At 33.2% G+C, this 15,378-nt stretch overlaps 1 protein-coding gene across 1 annotated transcript in view; it reads right to left on the minus strand.

Moving 5' to 3' along the window:
• DNAH7 (dynein axonemal heavy chain 7) overlaps positions 1-15,378 on the minus strand; it is a gene marked incomplete at both ends in the record, with an annotated part of 288,918 nt that overhangs the window by 229,798 nt on the left and 43,742 nt on the right. The window contains 4 exons of the mRNA XM_081261736.1: positions 1,181-1,308; positions 2,022-2,294; positions 6,071-6,250; positions 7,191-7,374. Of these exons, the coding sequence (XP_081117862.1) occupies positions 1,181-1,308; positions 2,022-2,294; positions 6,071-6,250; positions 7,191-7,374 (765 nt within the window). The remainder of the gene's footprint in view (positions 1-1,180; positions 1,309-2,021; positions 2,295-6,070; positions 6,251-7,190; positions 7,375-15,378) is intronic.

A 15,378-nucleotide genomic window follows, 5' to 3' on the forward strand; every position in this document is an offset into this window, starting at 1 on the left:
CATTAAGAGGCAGGGAAAGCAGCTATGAAATTAAAATAAATATTTCACCCACTAGGAAACACTGTAAGTAAAAGGCATCTTCTCTCCTAGTACTTCTAGAGGAAAATGTGCTTTAAGCTAAAAATATGATCTTGTTGCTAGCTAAGCTATCAAGTCCTGGTCTTTTCTCACTAGCCCTCCCCCCCTCACCCCTCTGCCCTCACAATGTCTATGAAAGCATCACAAACCACTCCCGGTTCTTGGAATATGCCATGCCATTTCATACCTCACTGCCTTCTATATATTTTCTTGTCTACCTGAAATTCTTTCACCTACATTGTTCTCCTGGCACATTCATCCTTCAGAATGAAATTCACACATTGCTTCCTCTTTGCAGACTTTCCTAATCCCCCTAACCCCCAAACACCACCCTTAAAAAATATTAATCATGTCTTTCTCTGTTCTACTTCTGTGCTTCTGTACAGAACTTACTGCACCTTACTGTAATTCACCAATTTGTATTTTATTCCCTTTCTACATTGTAACTTCCTTCAGCAGTTACATTCACACTTCATAGAGTCTGATCCTATGCCTAACACAGGAAAAGTTAAAAACAAACAAACCAAAAAGACAAAACAGAAAGAAAAAAAAATTCCTTCAGGCTTTTGTACATCTTAAGATAAATATTTTTAATGATCTATTTTTCTCTAATACCATAATCATAAAAAATGGGTCAACTTTCTTAAAAATATCCTGGGTTGGCAAGAAATGAATTTCCAGTTAACAAATTTGTCATGCCCTTTAAGAGTAATTAGTAAGGTGAAATTTTAAATTTGAGAATTCCCTGAGAACCCATAACAGCTATTGTGTAAATCCACTTTGAAAACCCACTTTGTATATTGATTATACAATTTAGAACATCTAATGTTAGATAATATCCATATGACATGTGCAAAAGAAATGCAAACAAATTTAATGCAACCTTCATTTATACAATTAGAATACATTAGTAGTGAAAAAGAAATAATATTAATAATCATATCCAGAAATGATACTTAAAGCCAAGTAAAAATACATTTGGCACAATCTTTTCTTCTGAATCAATTATGACAATGCACTAGTCCACTACTTTAGTTGTGTGATAGTTTATTCTGTTGACATTCCCTCCAAAATAAAAATATATTCAATATCACACAAATACCTTGTATTTACTTCCTGATGATCTGTGAACATTTTTGCTATAAGTTTCCCACAAATATTATCTGCTCGCTTTACCAATGCTCTGATTAATTCTTCACAGTGTATTTCAAACATTCCCAAGCGAATACTCTGAAATATATTAAAAGTTTAATAAACATGAAATGGAATAAAAATTAATGAGATTCCCATATTTTGCCATTCTCATATGATTGATTTTTGTAAGTATGATCTAATAAGGTTGTTGTTTTTTTCTTCAAATATGATACCTAGAGGGTTTTCAGAATACTCACTTATATTTTACAACTATCTTCTGGATAAACATCCTTGAAATTGTTATCCTGGAAGCCAATTATTTTACAATAATAATAGATAAAAACAATTTGGAGACTGAGTTACTACTAAATAGGTAAAGAGGATTTCAAATGTTCCATTTGCTCTGTATACAAAATATATTACAGGGGCATGGTAGAAAACTAGAAGAATGTTGATAAAAAAAAAGAACAAAAGAAGAAAATCTTAAGTTACCATTATCCTATTAGACAGAAGTAAGCATGGGATTGGGATAAAGTTCATGGGATTGAGAGAAAGAAGGGTTAAATTATATGAAGATCTTACAAGATAATGTCTCCACTACATGAGCACAAGAACTGTTATCTGTCCAGTCTGCCGCCTAATACCCAGGGCTTATCACAATGATTGGCACATATCCTAAACTCGATAAATTTGTTCCTAGTGATAGTAATGCTCTAATTCTTTCTCTGTATGTTCTAAACTACATGCTAATAAAAAAAGGAGAAAGATTGTTGGGTACAGATAACTGTTGCACAAAACGAATCATTTACCTTTCTAGATGTGTACTGTATTTCATCAATTAGTTTTTGGTATCTGCGAATTTCTTCTATTATTCTTTCATAATTATGATTCTCTGCAAGGAAATCATCAGCATCTTTCTCAGCTTGTTTGGTAATTAAAAAGTCATATTTGTCATAGAGCCTGAGGTGTTCAGTAGGTGCTACACTCTCTTTCATAATCACCTCCTTAATCTTTGCTTTGTGAGCTTCGACAATTTCATCCAGAATTATGGGCTTCAAAGTTGTTGGTTTAGACTTACTTTCCTAAACAAAGGTGGGGACAACGTAAGTTATTTCAAATAAAGTAACCATACCATTTGTCTTTGTAAAAATACTAACCTTATGATAATATTGCCTTTCTTTTTTAATTTTTATTTTCTAATCTCTATAGGAAAATATTCATTCTAATCACAGCAGGGTTTTAAAATCTAGGTTTCATAGAATGTTTTGTTTTCCTTAAGGCTAGCTAGTTGTATTTTGTTTTTCTGTATGGATCAAAGAGTAGTCACTTGAAAATCTATACAAAATAAGATTTAGAACATAAAGACAGAAAAATCCACATTTTATTTGTGCAATTGTACATGCTAGCTTTATAAGGTTATGTCTGCATTGTATATTATTAAAAGAAAATTCACTAGTTCTATGTCATATCATCATACATTTAAATCCTAGAACTTCTTGACCTTCAGGAGAAATTTATCTAGAACAAAGAATGACTGTTGACTCATTCATTGACCTTCAATCTTTGAGCCTGAGAACAGCAACCAGACCATACTAAAATCCTTAGCTGCAAACTTTTATTCTGCTATCATAATCAGAATATCAATGGGTATGAATGGACCAGATGAGAAGTTTAAATAAGCAGATAAATCTCAACACTTTGCCTCTATTCCCTTCTCAAATATGAGGACAAGTAATTATGTTGATATAGTTTATTATCTGAACTTAGTAACTTTTAAAAATATTTATGCTCTGTTGTCAAGAAGAAGAAACTTCTAACTGTAACAAATGAAAATTAGTGTGAATACTCTAAAACATTCAAAATGGTCACATCAAAGGATTCCTTAAGAGAACTGTATAATTTTCTGTCAGCCTGGGGCATTTGCCTGCAATGCCCTCTAGTGTGCGTTTCAGAAAATCACCTTGCTTAGAACTGGTGAAGCTTCGCAAGAATATTAATGAATCCAGCTATCTTTACCCCTGGGCTTAGTAGATGCTTGGTTCTCATCTTTTCTGAAAAATAAATTTTAGGATAATGCAATCTATATCACATGATATATTGTATGCAATGTGAAATTATTTATTCTTGTATGAAACTCATTAATATTCACTATAGAATGTTTCTTAAATTTACTGATAGTCTAAGTCTATAGATTTATCTTTCTTAATATAATTGGATACTAGGACTTCAGAACTACATTAGAAAGTGTTTTTTAAATCTAATCAGCTCCTGTCAAGAGTTAGAAGAAATGATATTTTGTATGAAACACCTCATGTGCTCTAAAGCATATCAAATTAGACTTGATAAAGTTACATGCTTGGACTCAGTGCACTGGCTTCTTGCAGGTTTGCCTTCCATGAAAAAAAAGTGTATTTTTAGTACATTTTCAGTTCCTATCAAAAGTTGTGATAAAAAAGAAACATAAATTCCACTTTTGCAATTGCTGTCAAAGATCATTGAGACTATGTGCAATTATCTTATTCAAGACACTTTATTATCATTTGTTTCCAAATCTGATTGATTTCACGAATCACCTAAGGCTAGGGGTAGTGGTCATGGTGAGCCTTTGAATTTGTATTTTTAAAATATCACCAGGTAATATTCATACATTACCCTAGGTATCATGCCCCATGAAAAACCTTTTTCTCAAAATCTGATACCAGGAAAAAAATATCATTCTCCCCTGAGAAGTTTAAATTGATTATATTAATCCTAACTTAAACTTGTCACATTTTCATGTTTTTAGAAATCAGGAAGATTATAGTCATATTTTATAACCATAAAATTATAGTAATTGTACTCATTTGGATAATTAAAATTATTACTTTTATCTATTTAGAACTTATTAATTCACCTTGGTAACTTATTGTATATGTGTGTGTCATATGCTACCTCAAGTCCTACATGAAAAAAAAATGTAATAAAGGAATTGAATTTCACAAAGGACAAAGTGAACAGTTATGTTTCTTGAGTGACTTCTATGACAATATGAGAAACAGATATCCAAAAAATTATCATTTATAATATATACCTAAGGAAACAAAAATTTAAGGGGCCAATAGGAGACAGCATGACTTGAGATAGATCACAGTCTGCAGAAGTGAGCAGCTGCCCTGGGAATGACACTGATCTCCTTCTCTAAGCTTCACTTTTGAGTCTCCAGCAAGGTGGAAATAGGAGGTGGGAAGTAGCTGTGGGGTGACAAACTCTCAGGACTGACCAAGGTAGGAAGTCATATTTCGTACCCACACATAAAATGATGAACAATGAAAGGTGACACAATAAAATGATGGTTCTGAGGAGACAAACCTTCAGAATACTAAAAGGTGACAGAATCCTTGCATGAGGGGAGAAAAAGAAGAGAAATGTCCTGCTTTTGCCTGATTTCTCAGTGAAGGAAAAAAAATGGCTGCCTTAAGAATTTAGAACCCTGAGCTTGTTCTCAAACAGAGTTGGTAATTGCCAGTGTTGTTCACAAAATTGTTAATCAAGGAAAATAATAGTTAGTTAAAAATAATTCCATGGTCTATGTGCAACTTCCAAAAAATCAACTTAAACCACAACCTCAAAGACCTTCCTGCACAAAGTTTATTTATATATATATATCCATCCCCATAATAATAAAGGAAAAATATCCAGAGGAAAAAGAACACTAGTAACAGGAGTCAGCAAACAGCAGAATTAGAATAGCAAAGACCATATATATACTGCAATTATTAAGTATAGAATATAACAGATATTTAATGTGTATAAAGAAAAGTAAAAGCTTAATGAACACATGATGATATACAAAAGATTATCAAAAATGATGAGGCCTTCTTGAAAAATAAATGGAATTCCTGAAAAAAAATTAGAAACTCAGAAGTGAAGATAAAACCCTTAATATGCATAATTTCACAATCATAATGTTAAGTGAAATAAATCAAGTCACAAATGATATAAAAGATGATTTTTCATACTTATACAAAGATATGAAAAATCAAAACAAAAATTGTTTAGATATTTATAGACATACAGAGAGTTTATTTTTTAAAATTATGAATAATAAATCCAAAAGTCAGGATAGTGATTATTCTGCTAAAAAGTAGAATAGGGATCTAAATAGGAAGGAGCAATGAGGGAGAGCTTTCAATTTTCAGTATCATCCTTTCCCTTAAGATGGGCTATAGCTAAAACAGATGTTAACTTTATTACCATGTAAACCTTTACATACTAATATCCTGTACTCTTTTGTATGGGTGAAATATTTGTAAACTACTTTAAAAATAAAAAAGCAGAAGAAAACTACAGATTGGAATTGCCACCTTGGAAAACTTTGTAAGCTTAGGAAATCTTCAGGCATGGTTGTTTAATGTACTAAAGTTCAGTGACTACTGTTGAAATATCATAGATGGGATCTATGAATTTAAAATATACAAAGAGGAGCTCACTATTTGTGGAAAAAAACATATACGAAAGGTAATCAGCCACAGGATAGTTTTACAGAGCTAGAAAAGCATAATGGAGGTCTACAGAATTGAATAAGTGCTATAGCAAACAGTATGAGACCCACAGTAAACACTCATCAACTGCTTCAAACCCCATCACAACTTTAACTCCTTCCCCTTAGTGGAATAGTAGACTAGAAAAAAAAAAATATATATATATATGATAAGTTGATGGAAAATGATAACTGTTTTTAAACAAAGCTTCCTTATAAGCCAATGTTACTGAGCCATTCATAGTCTATGAAACAAAGGTACCTGTCTACACTTTCAGAAGTTATTTCAAGTGAATACCTTATGCAAATTAAAGAAATCAGAAGTTTCTTGTTACTTACCCACTTAGAATACAATTTTGTCTCAACTCTTGGCACAAAACTGACAGCCTTAATCATGATAGCATAAACATTTACAAAGATATCTATATAGTCATTAAAGTCAGGTTCAAACGTAATGGCATCATTCTCAAGAATCAGCCTCATGATGAAACCTGGATGTTCAAAAGCTCTAACAGAATCCTACAAAAAATAAAAATTTATATATGTTTATGTATATATAACATAATATTCACATTAATATTCATAACTAAACAACCATACACACACACACACACACACACACACACACACACACATATATATATATATATATATATATATATATATATATATATATTTCTATATATATATAGTGATAAAGAGCACACCAGTTCCAATTACAATACATGGGAAGCCACCCATACTTCTTCTTTCACCTTAGACAGTTAATCCAAGGAGGAGCTCTACAGGAGAAAGTAAGAATGATTTAAAACTATATTTGTTGGTATCTACTATCCACTTGGCCTATAGGCTAACTATAGGGTCAAAGTACCAGGAAAAGAAAAACCTAGAAGATGCTTAGTAGCACACTTTAGGATCATTCAAGAATAAGTCCCAGGCAAAACATTCCAATTCCAATACCCTGTTCATACTATACCTAACAAAACCTTCTTCTAGAAAGAAAGAGAAAACATTCCTCATGAAAACTCTCCCCAGCCTCTATGATCCAGGTATCCTAATTATGGAAATTTTTTCTTATTTTCCTTAATCTTCACTGATAATAATCATATATCCTAAATATGCAAGTTGACATCAATTTTTGGGGGGAGGGGTACTGGGAATTGAACTCAAGGGCATTGTATCACTGAGTCACGCCCCCAGCTCGATTTTGTATTTTATTTAGAGACAGGGTCTCACTGAGTTGGTTAGTGCCTTGCTTTTGCTGAGGCTAGCTTTGAACTCACAATTGGACACAAACTTTTTTTTTTGACACCAGCTTTTTAATTTAACAAATAAGCACAATAGGTCTAAATATGTATTCTGTTTTTTTTCACTGGTAAAGATATTTTGTCATTTTCCTCTCTGAAAGAAAAAATAAGTAAGTTACTAAATGCATATTAGTGTACTGAACCATACTTACAGGGGGTTGTGCAATTAAGTCTGTGAAATCTTGCATGGAGGCTAAAGTGAGGTCCTGCAGCTGTAAAGTCATAAGTGTAGCAGCACAGTTGAAAAAAGATTCCAATTTGGCACTGTTGTCACTGGTTGGCAATTGCTTTTTTTTATTACCTTGGTAATAAATATTCTGTACTTCTGGAAACCACCTTGAAAGAACAAAAGACTTTTAAAAGTCAATACTCTCAATGAATTACTCCTTTTACAATAAGCATTAACTGTAATTTCTAGACATCCAAAGGTCTTCATAAAGAGGTATATTGCTAAGGGACATTATCCACTCTCAGAAATGTAAGTGCTAGAATATTTCACTTCTCCTAGAAAAAGAAATTTTAAATCATAACTAATAGAAAATGACTCATTGATGTGATGCTGTAAGACATAAATCTAACTCCTGGAACTATGATTCCAGCACTTTTTAAAGAAATATGAGAACTAACTTTATTGGCTATCATGAGATACTTCTCTCCAGTCTCTTAAATGTTCTCCTTGGAATATATCCGTTAGTTTAAAGCTATAACATGAACAACTGATTAAATCAAGGGTGAGCTTATAACAAATTAAACCCAATTAGTATTTAATGGTATTCAGTTTCATAATTGATGAAGTACAAATCAACAAAATCATATTTTATTTTTACATTTCTCTTAATGTGACATCCTAAAAGAATGACTGATCCAAAACAAAGTTTAAAATGTGTAATAAAAGAATAATCAGGGGCTGGGGTTATGGCTCAACGGTAGAGCGCTCACCTCACATGTGTGAGGTCCTGGGTTCAATCCTCAGCACCACATAAAAACAAATAAAATAAGTGTATTGTGTCCAACAACAACTAAAAATAATATCAAAAAAAGAATAATCAGGCAATTTCATATGTAGTTACATCATGATGATAACAAGTTGAGTTTTCAGCTTATAAAACTACTGTTCAATGCTACAGGATTAGAAAATACTGGTACCTTCTTTTATGAGAGATAATGGATATTTTTAAAGTAGTTAATATAATTTCAAGAGTCATCTGAATGTTCCTAGAGAGATAATCTAAGCTTTAAATATTCTTATTCATCCTTTTAACAAATCCATATTTAATGTCTACTTATATGCTAGGAACAGTGTTCCAGGAGATACAAAAAGATATGACATCATCCTTTCTCTCACAATAATGAAGGCAATGTGCTTTCAATAAAAACAGGTATGAAGTCAAAGGATAGAGAGATCATTTTCCACTTAAGTACTGAAGAAGGGTTTTATAGTGAAGATGTCAATTTTGTCAAAGAATAGATAGAAATAAGAATAAGAAAGCCCTGAGAAAAAGAAAGTAGAAGTAGGATAAAAAGTAAAATGAGTGGGTAGGTAGTGCTAATATCTCTTATTTCACTGTCTGAAATAGAGATAACAGGTGATAGAGATAATACACTAAAAAATTAAAAAAAAATAAATAAATAAAGGAAAGCCATTTGCAGAACTTTGGAATTAAAACCAAGAACTTAAAGACAGGTACTCAGATGAAGCCTGAGCAGATGCTTCTTTGGTGAGGCATCTCACTGGTAAAACAACACATAAATACTGGTAAAGCAGCAAATATAAGGAGAAGAGGACCGTACCAAGAAAGGAAACTGAAATGCTTCCAGCAGGTTTGGGCAAAAAACAAAATAAGGTTTGGATCTGTAGGACTTGAAAAAGGATGACTAAATGCATTTAAAATATTCATTTACTCATTATCTTCAAAATACTTATGATTCACTATTATGTGCAATAATATTTGGAGTACAAAGTATTTTTCAGTTCTCAAAGTGCTTATAGGCAAGTGAAGGAAAATAGGGACATACATAAAGAAATACAAAAGGAAGAAGTAATGAGAATAAAGTTCTGGAAGCATCCAGAAAAAAAGAGATCACTTCCAAAGAGGCAACAGTGAAGATTTCATGGAGGAAGGGTCACTGAAGTGAGGATCTAAAGGACAGAAGAAAGGGTTCTAGGGATCCAAGATAGCAGGCCAGATTATTATGTACAAGGGTGTCAAGGCCACTCAATGAACAAAAGACTTGCACAAATAGTGCTAGAACAACTGTATATTGACTTGGGCCAGGCACGGTGGCATACACCTGTAATCCCAGTGGTTTAGGAGGCCAAGGCAGGAGGATTTCAAGTTCAAAGCCAGCCTCAGTGAAAGTGAGGCACTAAGAAACTCAGTGAGACCCTGCCTCAAAATAAAATACAAAATAAGGCTGGAGATGTGGCTCAGTGGTTGACTGCCTCTGAGTTCAATCCCCAGTACCAAAAAATAATAGTAATAGTAATTGACTTGGACCGCTTCCTCATACCACACAGAAAAATTAAGTCAAAATGGTCCAAAGAGACTAAAACGTAAAAGCTAAAACTGGAACTTTTAGGGGAAAAAAAATGTAAACCAGTAAATCTTTGTAATATTGGATTAGGCAACAATTTCTTAGATATGATAGCAAGAGCATAGGCAACCAAAGAAAATAATAACTTATACTTCCTCAGAAGTAAAAATATTTGTACCTTAAATTCACTAGCAATAAAGTTAAAAGAAAGTTAATGGAAAAAATATTTGCAAATCATAGAACTAATGAGGGTTTAGTATTCAGAATATATAAACAACTCGTAAAAATCAACAATAAAAACTCAGACAACCCAATATTTAATGAGTAAAGGATATGAATATACATTTATCCATAGAAGATCAATAAATTAATAATATTCATATAAAAGGTGCTCAACTTAATTAGTCATTAAGGAAATGCAAATCAAAACCACAGTGAGATACTACTGATACACCCTCCACAATGGTTATAATAGGAAAGATAAACAATAAGTATTGGCAAAAATGTGAAGAAATCAGAACTCTAATACTGTAATATATTGCTGGTAAGAATGTAAAATCTTACAGTCCTTTTGGAAAACATTGTGGCAGTTCCTGAAAAAGTTAAAATAATTTAGACTCAACAGGCACATTATATATAGAATTACCATAAATAACCAGCAATTCCACTCCTAGGTACGTACACAAGAGAACAGAAAAAACATGTTTATACAAAATGATTGTTCATAGAAGCACTATTCAAAATAATCAAAAAGTGAAAACTACCCAATGTCTATCAATTGATGAATAGATAAACAAAATGCGGTTTATCTGTACAATGTAGTATTATTTGGCCATGAGAAGAAATGAAGTATTGAGACATGCTTTATACCATGGATGAAACTTGAAAATGTATTACATACAAGAAACCAGAAATAAATGGCCACATATTGTATCATTTCACTTAGATGAAATCCCCAGAACAGGGAAATCCATATGGACAATAAGTATATTGTGATTACCAGGCACTTACAGAGGGAAGAATTGCAAAAGATACAGAGCTTCTTTTGGGGTGAGGAAAGCATTCTGGATTTAGTGGTTATGCACACTGTGTGAATATACATAAACCACAGACAGTACACATTTTATGGTAAGTGAAATATATCTTACTTGTTAAAAAAAAAAGTAGGAAAGGAGGTTTCAAGATGGCAGAATAGAGCAGGTTGCTTTCTTGGCTGCTCCGTGGCATAAAACCAAGAAATCAGACAGGCAGCTTTTCAACAAGGTGGGTGAATGAACAAAAAATGGGGGGTAACTTTACTAGAATTTAATACTGGACATTCAAAGCATATCGGGGACTCAGGAAGTTGGATATAATAAAATAAGGCAGAAATCTCCAGTATCACAGCCATGCTCCAACCAGAGCAGTCCCTCTGTGGAGGAATAAAGGAATTAAAGGAAGCTGCATTTTTGGGAGGACTGAAGTGTGTCTGGGTATGGAGTTTGGAGATCGGGGACACTGCCTGACTAAACTGAAAGGCATGCTGCTCAATAGCCTTGTAGTGAAAAGAAACCTCATCTTTCCCAGCAGTGTGCAGAGCACAAAGGAAGAAACAGTTCTACAGCTGCAGCACCAGAGCCAACAGCTGAAGGAGCCAATTCCTGGCAAACCCGAGTTTGACCCAAAATACAGGCCTGGCAAACCCATGCTGCATGACAGTAATTTAGACTCAACAGACACATATAGAATATTTCATTCATCAATGATTAAATACACTTTCTTCTCAGCAGTACATAGATCCTTCTCTAAAATAGACTATTTCTTAGGTCACAAAGCAACTCTTAGGAAATACAAAAAAAAAAATAGAGATAATACCTCACATTCTATCAGATCATAATGGAATAAAATTATAAATCAATGATAAAATAAAAAACAGAAGCTACTCTAACACTTGGAAACTAAATAGTACTCTATTGAATGACCAATGGATAGCAAAAGAAATCAGAGATGAAATGAAAACAATTAGAGGTAAATGAGAATTATGACACAACTTATCAAAATCTCTGGGACACTGTGAAGGCAGTGCTAAAAGGAAAATTCATTGCATTGAGCTTATTCATCAAAAGAATAGAAAGTCAGAAGAAAGAATAAAAAAAGAATAGAAAGTCAGCAAACAAAACACCTAACATTACATATATCTCGAAGCCCTAGAAAAAAAAGAACAAATCAACACCAAAAGCAATAGAGACAGGAAATAATTAAAATCAGAGTTGAAATCAATGAAATTTAAAAAATTCAAAAAATTGACAAAACATAAAATTGGTTCTTTTAAAAAATAAATAAAATTGATAAACCGTTAGCCAAACTAATGAAGAGAAAGAGAGCAATTTATGAAATTTCTCTATGAAATTATGAAAATTCTGTATGAAAAATGAAATATCACAGACATTACTGAAATACAGATGATAATCAGAAACTATTTTGAAAATTTATACTCTAATAAAATAGAAAATCTTGAAGACATCAACAAATTTCTAGACACATATGACCTACACAAATTGAATCAGGAAGACACAGAAAATTTAAAACAGATCAATTGCAAGCAATGAAATTGAAGACACCATCAAAAACCTACAAAGAAAGAAAAGCCCAGGACCAGACGGATTCTCAGTCAAGTTCTACTTCAAAGAAAAACTTACATCAATCCTCCTCAAATTATTCCATGAAATAGAAAGACAGAACCCTTCTAAACTCATTCTATGAAGCTAGTATCATCCTGATAACAAAACTAGACAAAGACATATCAAGGAAAGAAAACTTCAGACCAACATCCCTGATGAACATAGATGCAAAAAAATTCTTAATTAAATACTTGCAAATTGCATATAAAACATACACTGGAGAAAAGATAGCCTCTTCAACAAATGGTGCTGGGAAAGCTGGAAATCAATACATAACAAAATGAAATTAGACCCCTATCTCTCACCCTGCAAAAAAAAACTCAAATCAAAGTGGATCAAGGACCTAGGCATTAGACCATAGACCCTGTACCCACTAGAAGAAAAAGTAAGCCCAAATATCTCCATCATGTTGGCTTAGGGACAGACTTTCTCAATAAGACTCCTAAAGTGTAAGAAGTCAAGAATCAATAAATGATATCATCAAACTAAAATGCTTCTTCATGGCAAAGGAAACAATAAAGAACCTGAAATGAGAGCCTACAGAATGGGGGGAAATCTTTGTCAACTGCACCTCAGGTAGAGCATTAATGCCCAGAATATGCAAAGAACTCAAAAAACTTAACACCAAAAAAACCAACCCAGTCAATAAATGGGCAAAGGAACTGACCAGATACTTCACAGAAGAGGAAATATGAGCCATCAAACAATATATGAAAAAATGTTCAATATCTCTAGCTGCAAGGAGCCATCTCTGAAATACACGTGGATCTTCTCTCGGCATGGAAGCCAGGGAGAAATAGGTCTGGCATTGGGAACTTTCTGTGGCTGTCCCACCTCAATAGATGGCCCAATGCACATGACCTTTCTCTCCACTCTGCTAGGAAGATTCCTCATAGTAGCTCTAAAGATGGGCATAACTTGTTAAGAACTAAACAGCCCAACTTTAACCTTTTTTGGAAAATAACATTCTATAGAATGTCTTTGATGTTTCCTGATCTAAATAGAGCAGGTGCAGGCTCCATTTGGCCAGAGCTCGATCCATCGGATCAGCTTGTCCATCCTGCACCTGCTTTTGAAACCACTTTCTGTGTTCTGTGTTTTTGTTCTGTTTTGTTTTGTTTTCGTCATTTTACTTCTCTTAGCTTTTTATTTCTCAGCCAACCCATTCTGCCAAGGGGAACCCCATTCCCACCACCCAGACAGGACATGGGTAGGATATAGCAATTAGAAAATGCAAATTAAAACTACACTGAGATATCATCTTACTCCAGGAAGAATGGCAATTATCAAGAATACAAGTAACAATAAATGTTGGCGAGAATGTGGGGAGAGAGGTTCACTCATATGCTGCTCGTGGGACTACAAATTTACGTAACCATTCTGAAAAGCAGTATGGAGATTTCTCGAAAAACTTGGAATAGAACCAGTTATCCCACTTCTTGGCATATACGCAAAGGACTTAAAATCAGTATACTATAGCGACACATCCACGTCAATGTCCATAGTAGCTTAATTCATAATAGCTAAGCTATAGAACTAACCTAGGTGATCTTCAACAGATGAATGGATAAAGAAAATGAATTATATATACACAATGGAATGTTATTCAGCCATAAAGAAAAACAAAATTATAGCATTTATTAGTAAATGGATGGAAATAGGGACCATATGCTAAGTGAAATAAACCAGTTCCAAAAAAACACAAAGATTAATGTTCTCTCTGACATGCAGATACTGACTCTCAATAGGTTGGGGGGAGGCGGGAGGGATGAGGGGAGGTTCACCAGATTGGACAAGGTGGAGTAGAGGGAAGAAAGGGGAGATGGAAATAGGAAAGACTGTAGAATGAATCAGACATAACTTTCCTGTGTTCATATATAAATACATGACTATGGTAACTCCACATCATGTACAACCAACAATAATGGGAAGTTATATTCAATGTATGTCAAAATACATACTACTGTCATGTATAATTAAAAAGAACAAATAAAGAAAAAAACCAAAAAATTTTAAAATAGGAAAATTTAAAAATAGAAAAAAATTAAAAATAGGATGTTGCTGGGGTAGGGAGAAGGTGGTAAGGGTAAAGACAATCAGCAAAAGAGACCAAAAAAAAAGCCACAAGATTTTCAAGTTGCCCTAGGAATGATCCAGAGGAGGAAGAATAGGTTTGGAAGAAAGAGGATAAGCATTGTTATGAACATGCTGAGATTCAGGTACTGACATGATATTCAACTGAGATATTCAGTATAAAATCATTAAGAAGGACCAAGAGCTCAGAAAACAAGATCTTTAGGCAGCTGAGAAGGATGAAATTGTCAAAAGAATATAAATAAGAGAGAGAACAAAAAAAAAAGAAAAGAAAAAGGACCTGTGGACTTTTAGGAGATAGTGAGATTAAGTTGATAGAAAAATGAGACAGTGGAGAAGAACAGATAAGCACACAGGAAAACACATAGTTCCAGAAAACTGTGTAACCACCTATGGCAACTGCTGAGTAGAAGTGAAAGATAAGGGCTAAGAAAATTCCTTTGGGTTTGGTGTAGATGTCATAATTAATTATTTGCTAACTGTGTCTCCACTGTGAGCTGATGTTCTGCCTTTTAGCCATGATAAACCCATTCTGGCTCACTAAGGTGTGGTCAGAGAGTTCTTCCCCTAGAATCAATCAGGAAGCATCAAGAGATAAAGCTAATCAATCTACATTTCACAGAGACAATTATTCAGTAAGGGTTTGCACTCTCCTCTGTACTTTGACATGCATTTTACTAAAATTTACAGTGATAATGTATTTCTAGGGTATAACCCTGCAGTCATAGATTAAGATAACTTATTTGCATCACATTCTTAAGAGGGCATTTTCTTCTCTGCAACTAATTATGCAGTTTTATTTTTTACCTCTCCTCTATTTTTATTTTAAATAAATATAATATAAAATAATAGGTTAAAGTTCTTCCAAAGTAATATTTTAAAAAGTTAATTTTAAAATGATCAATTCACCTTTCTAAGTAACTTTTGGAAATAATGAAACTATGGTATAAGTTTCATGTGATATTTGAAAATTGATCTAATCTTAATAGTCTATTTCTTATAAATATGATCCATGAGAGAGGCTATTTCCCATGTTTTACAGAGTAAAACA

The sequence above is a fragment of the Spermophilus citellus genome (assembly GCF_964194105.1).
Source record: "Spermophilus citellus genome assembly, chromosome: 11".
Lineage (NCBI taxonomy): Eukaryota > Metazoa > Chordata > Mammalia > Rodentia > Sciuridae > Spermophilus > Spermophilus citellus.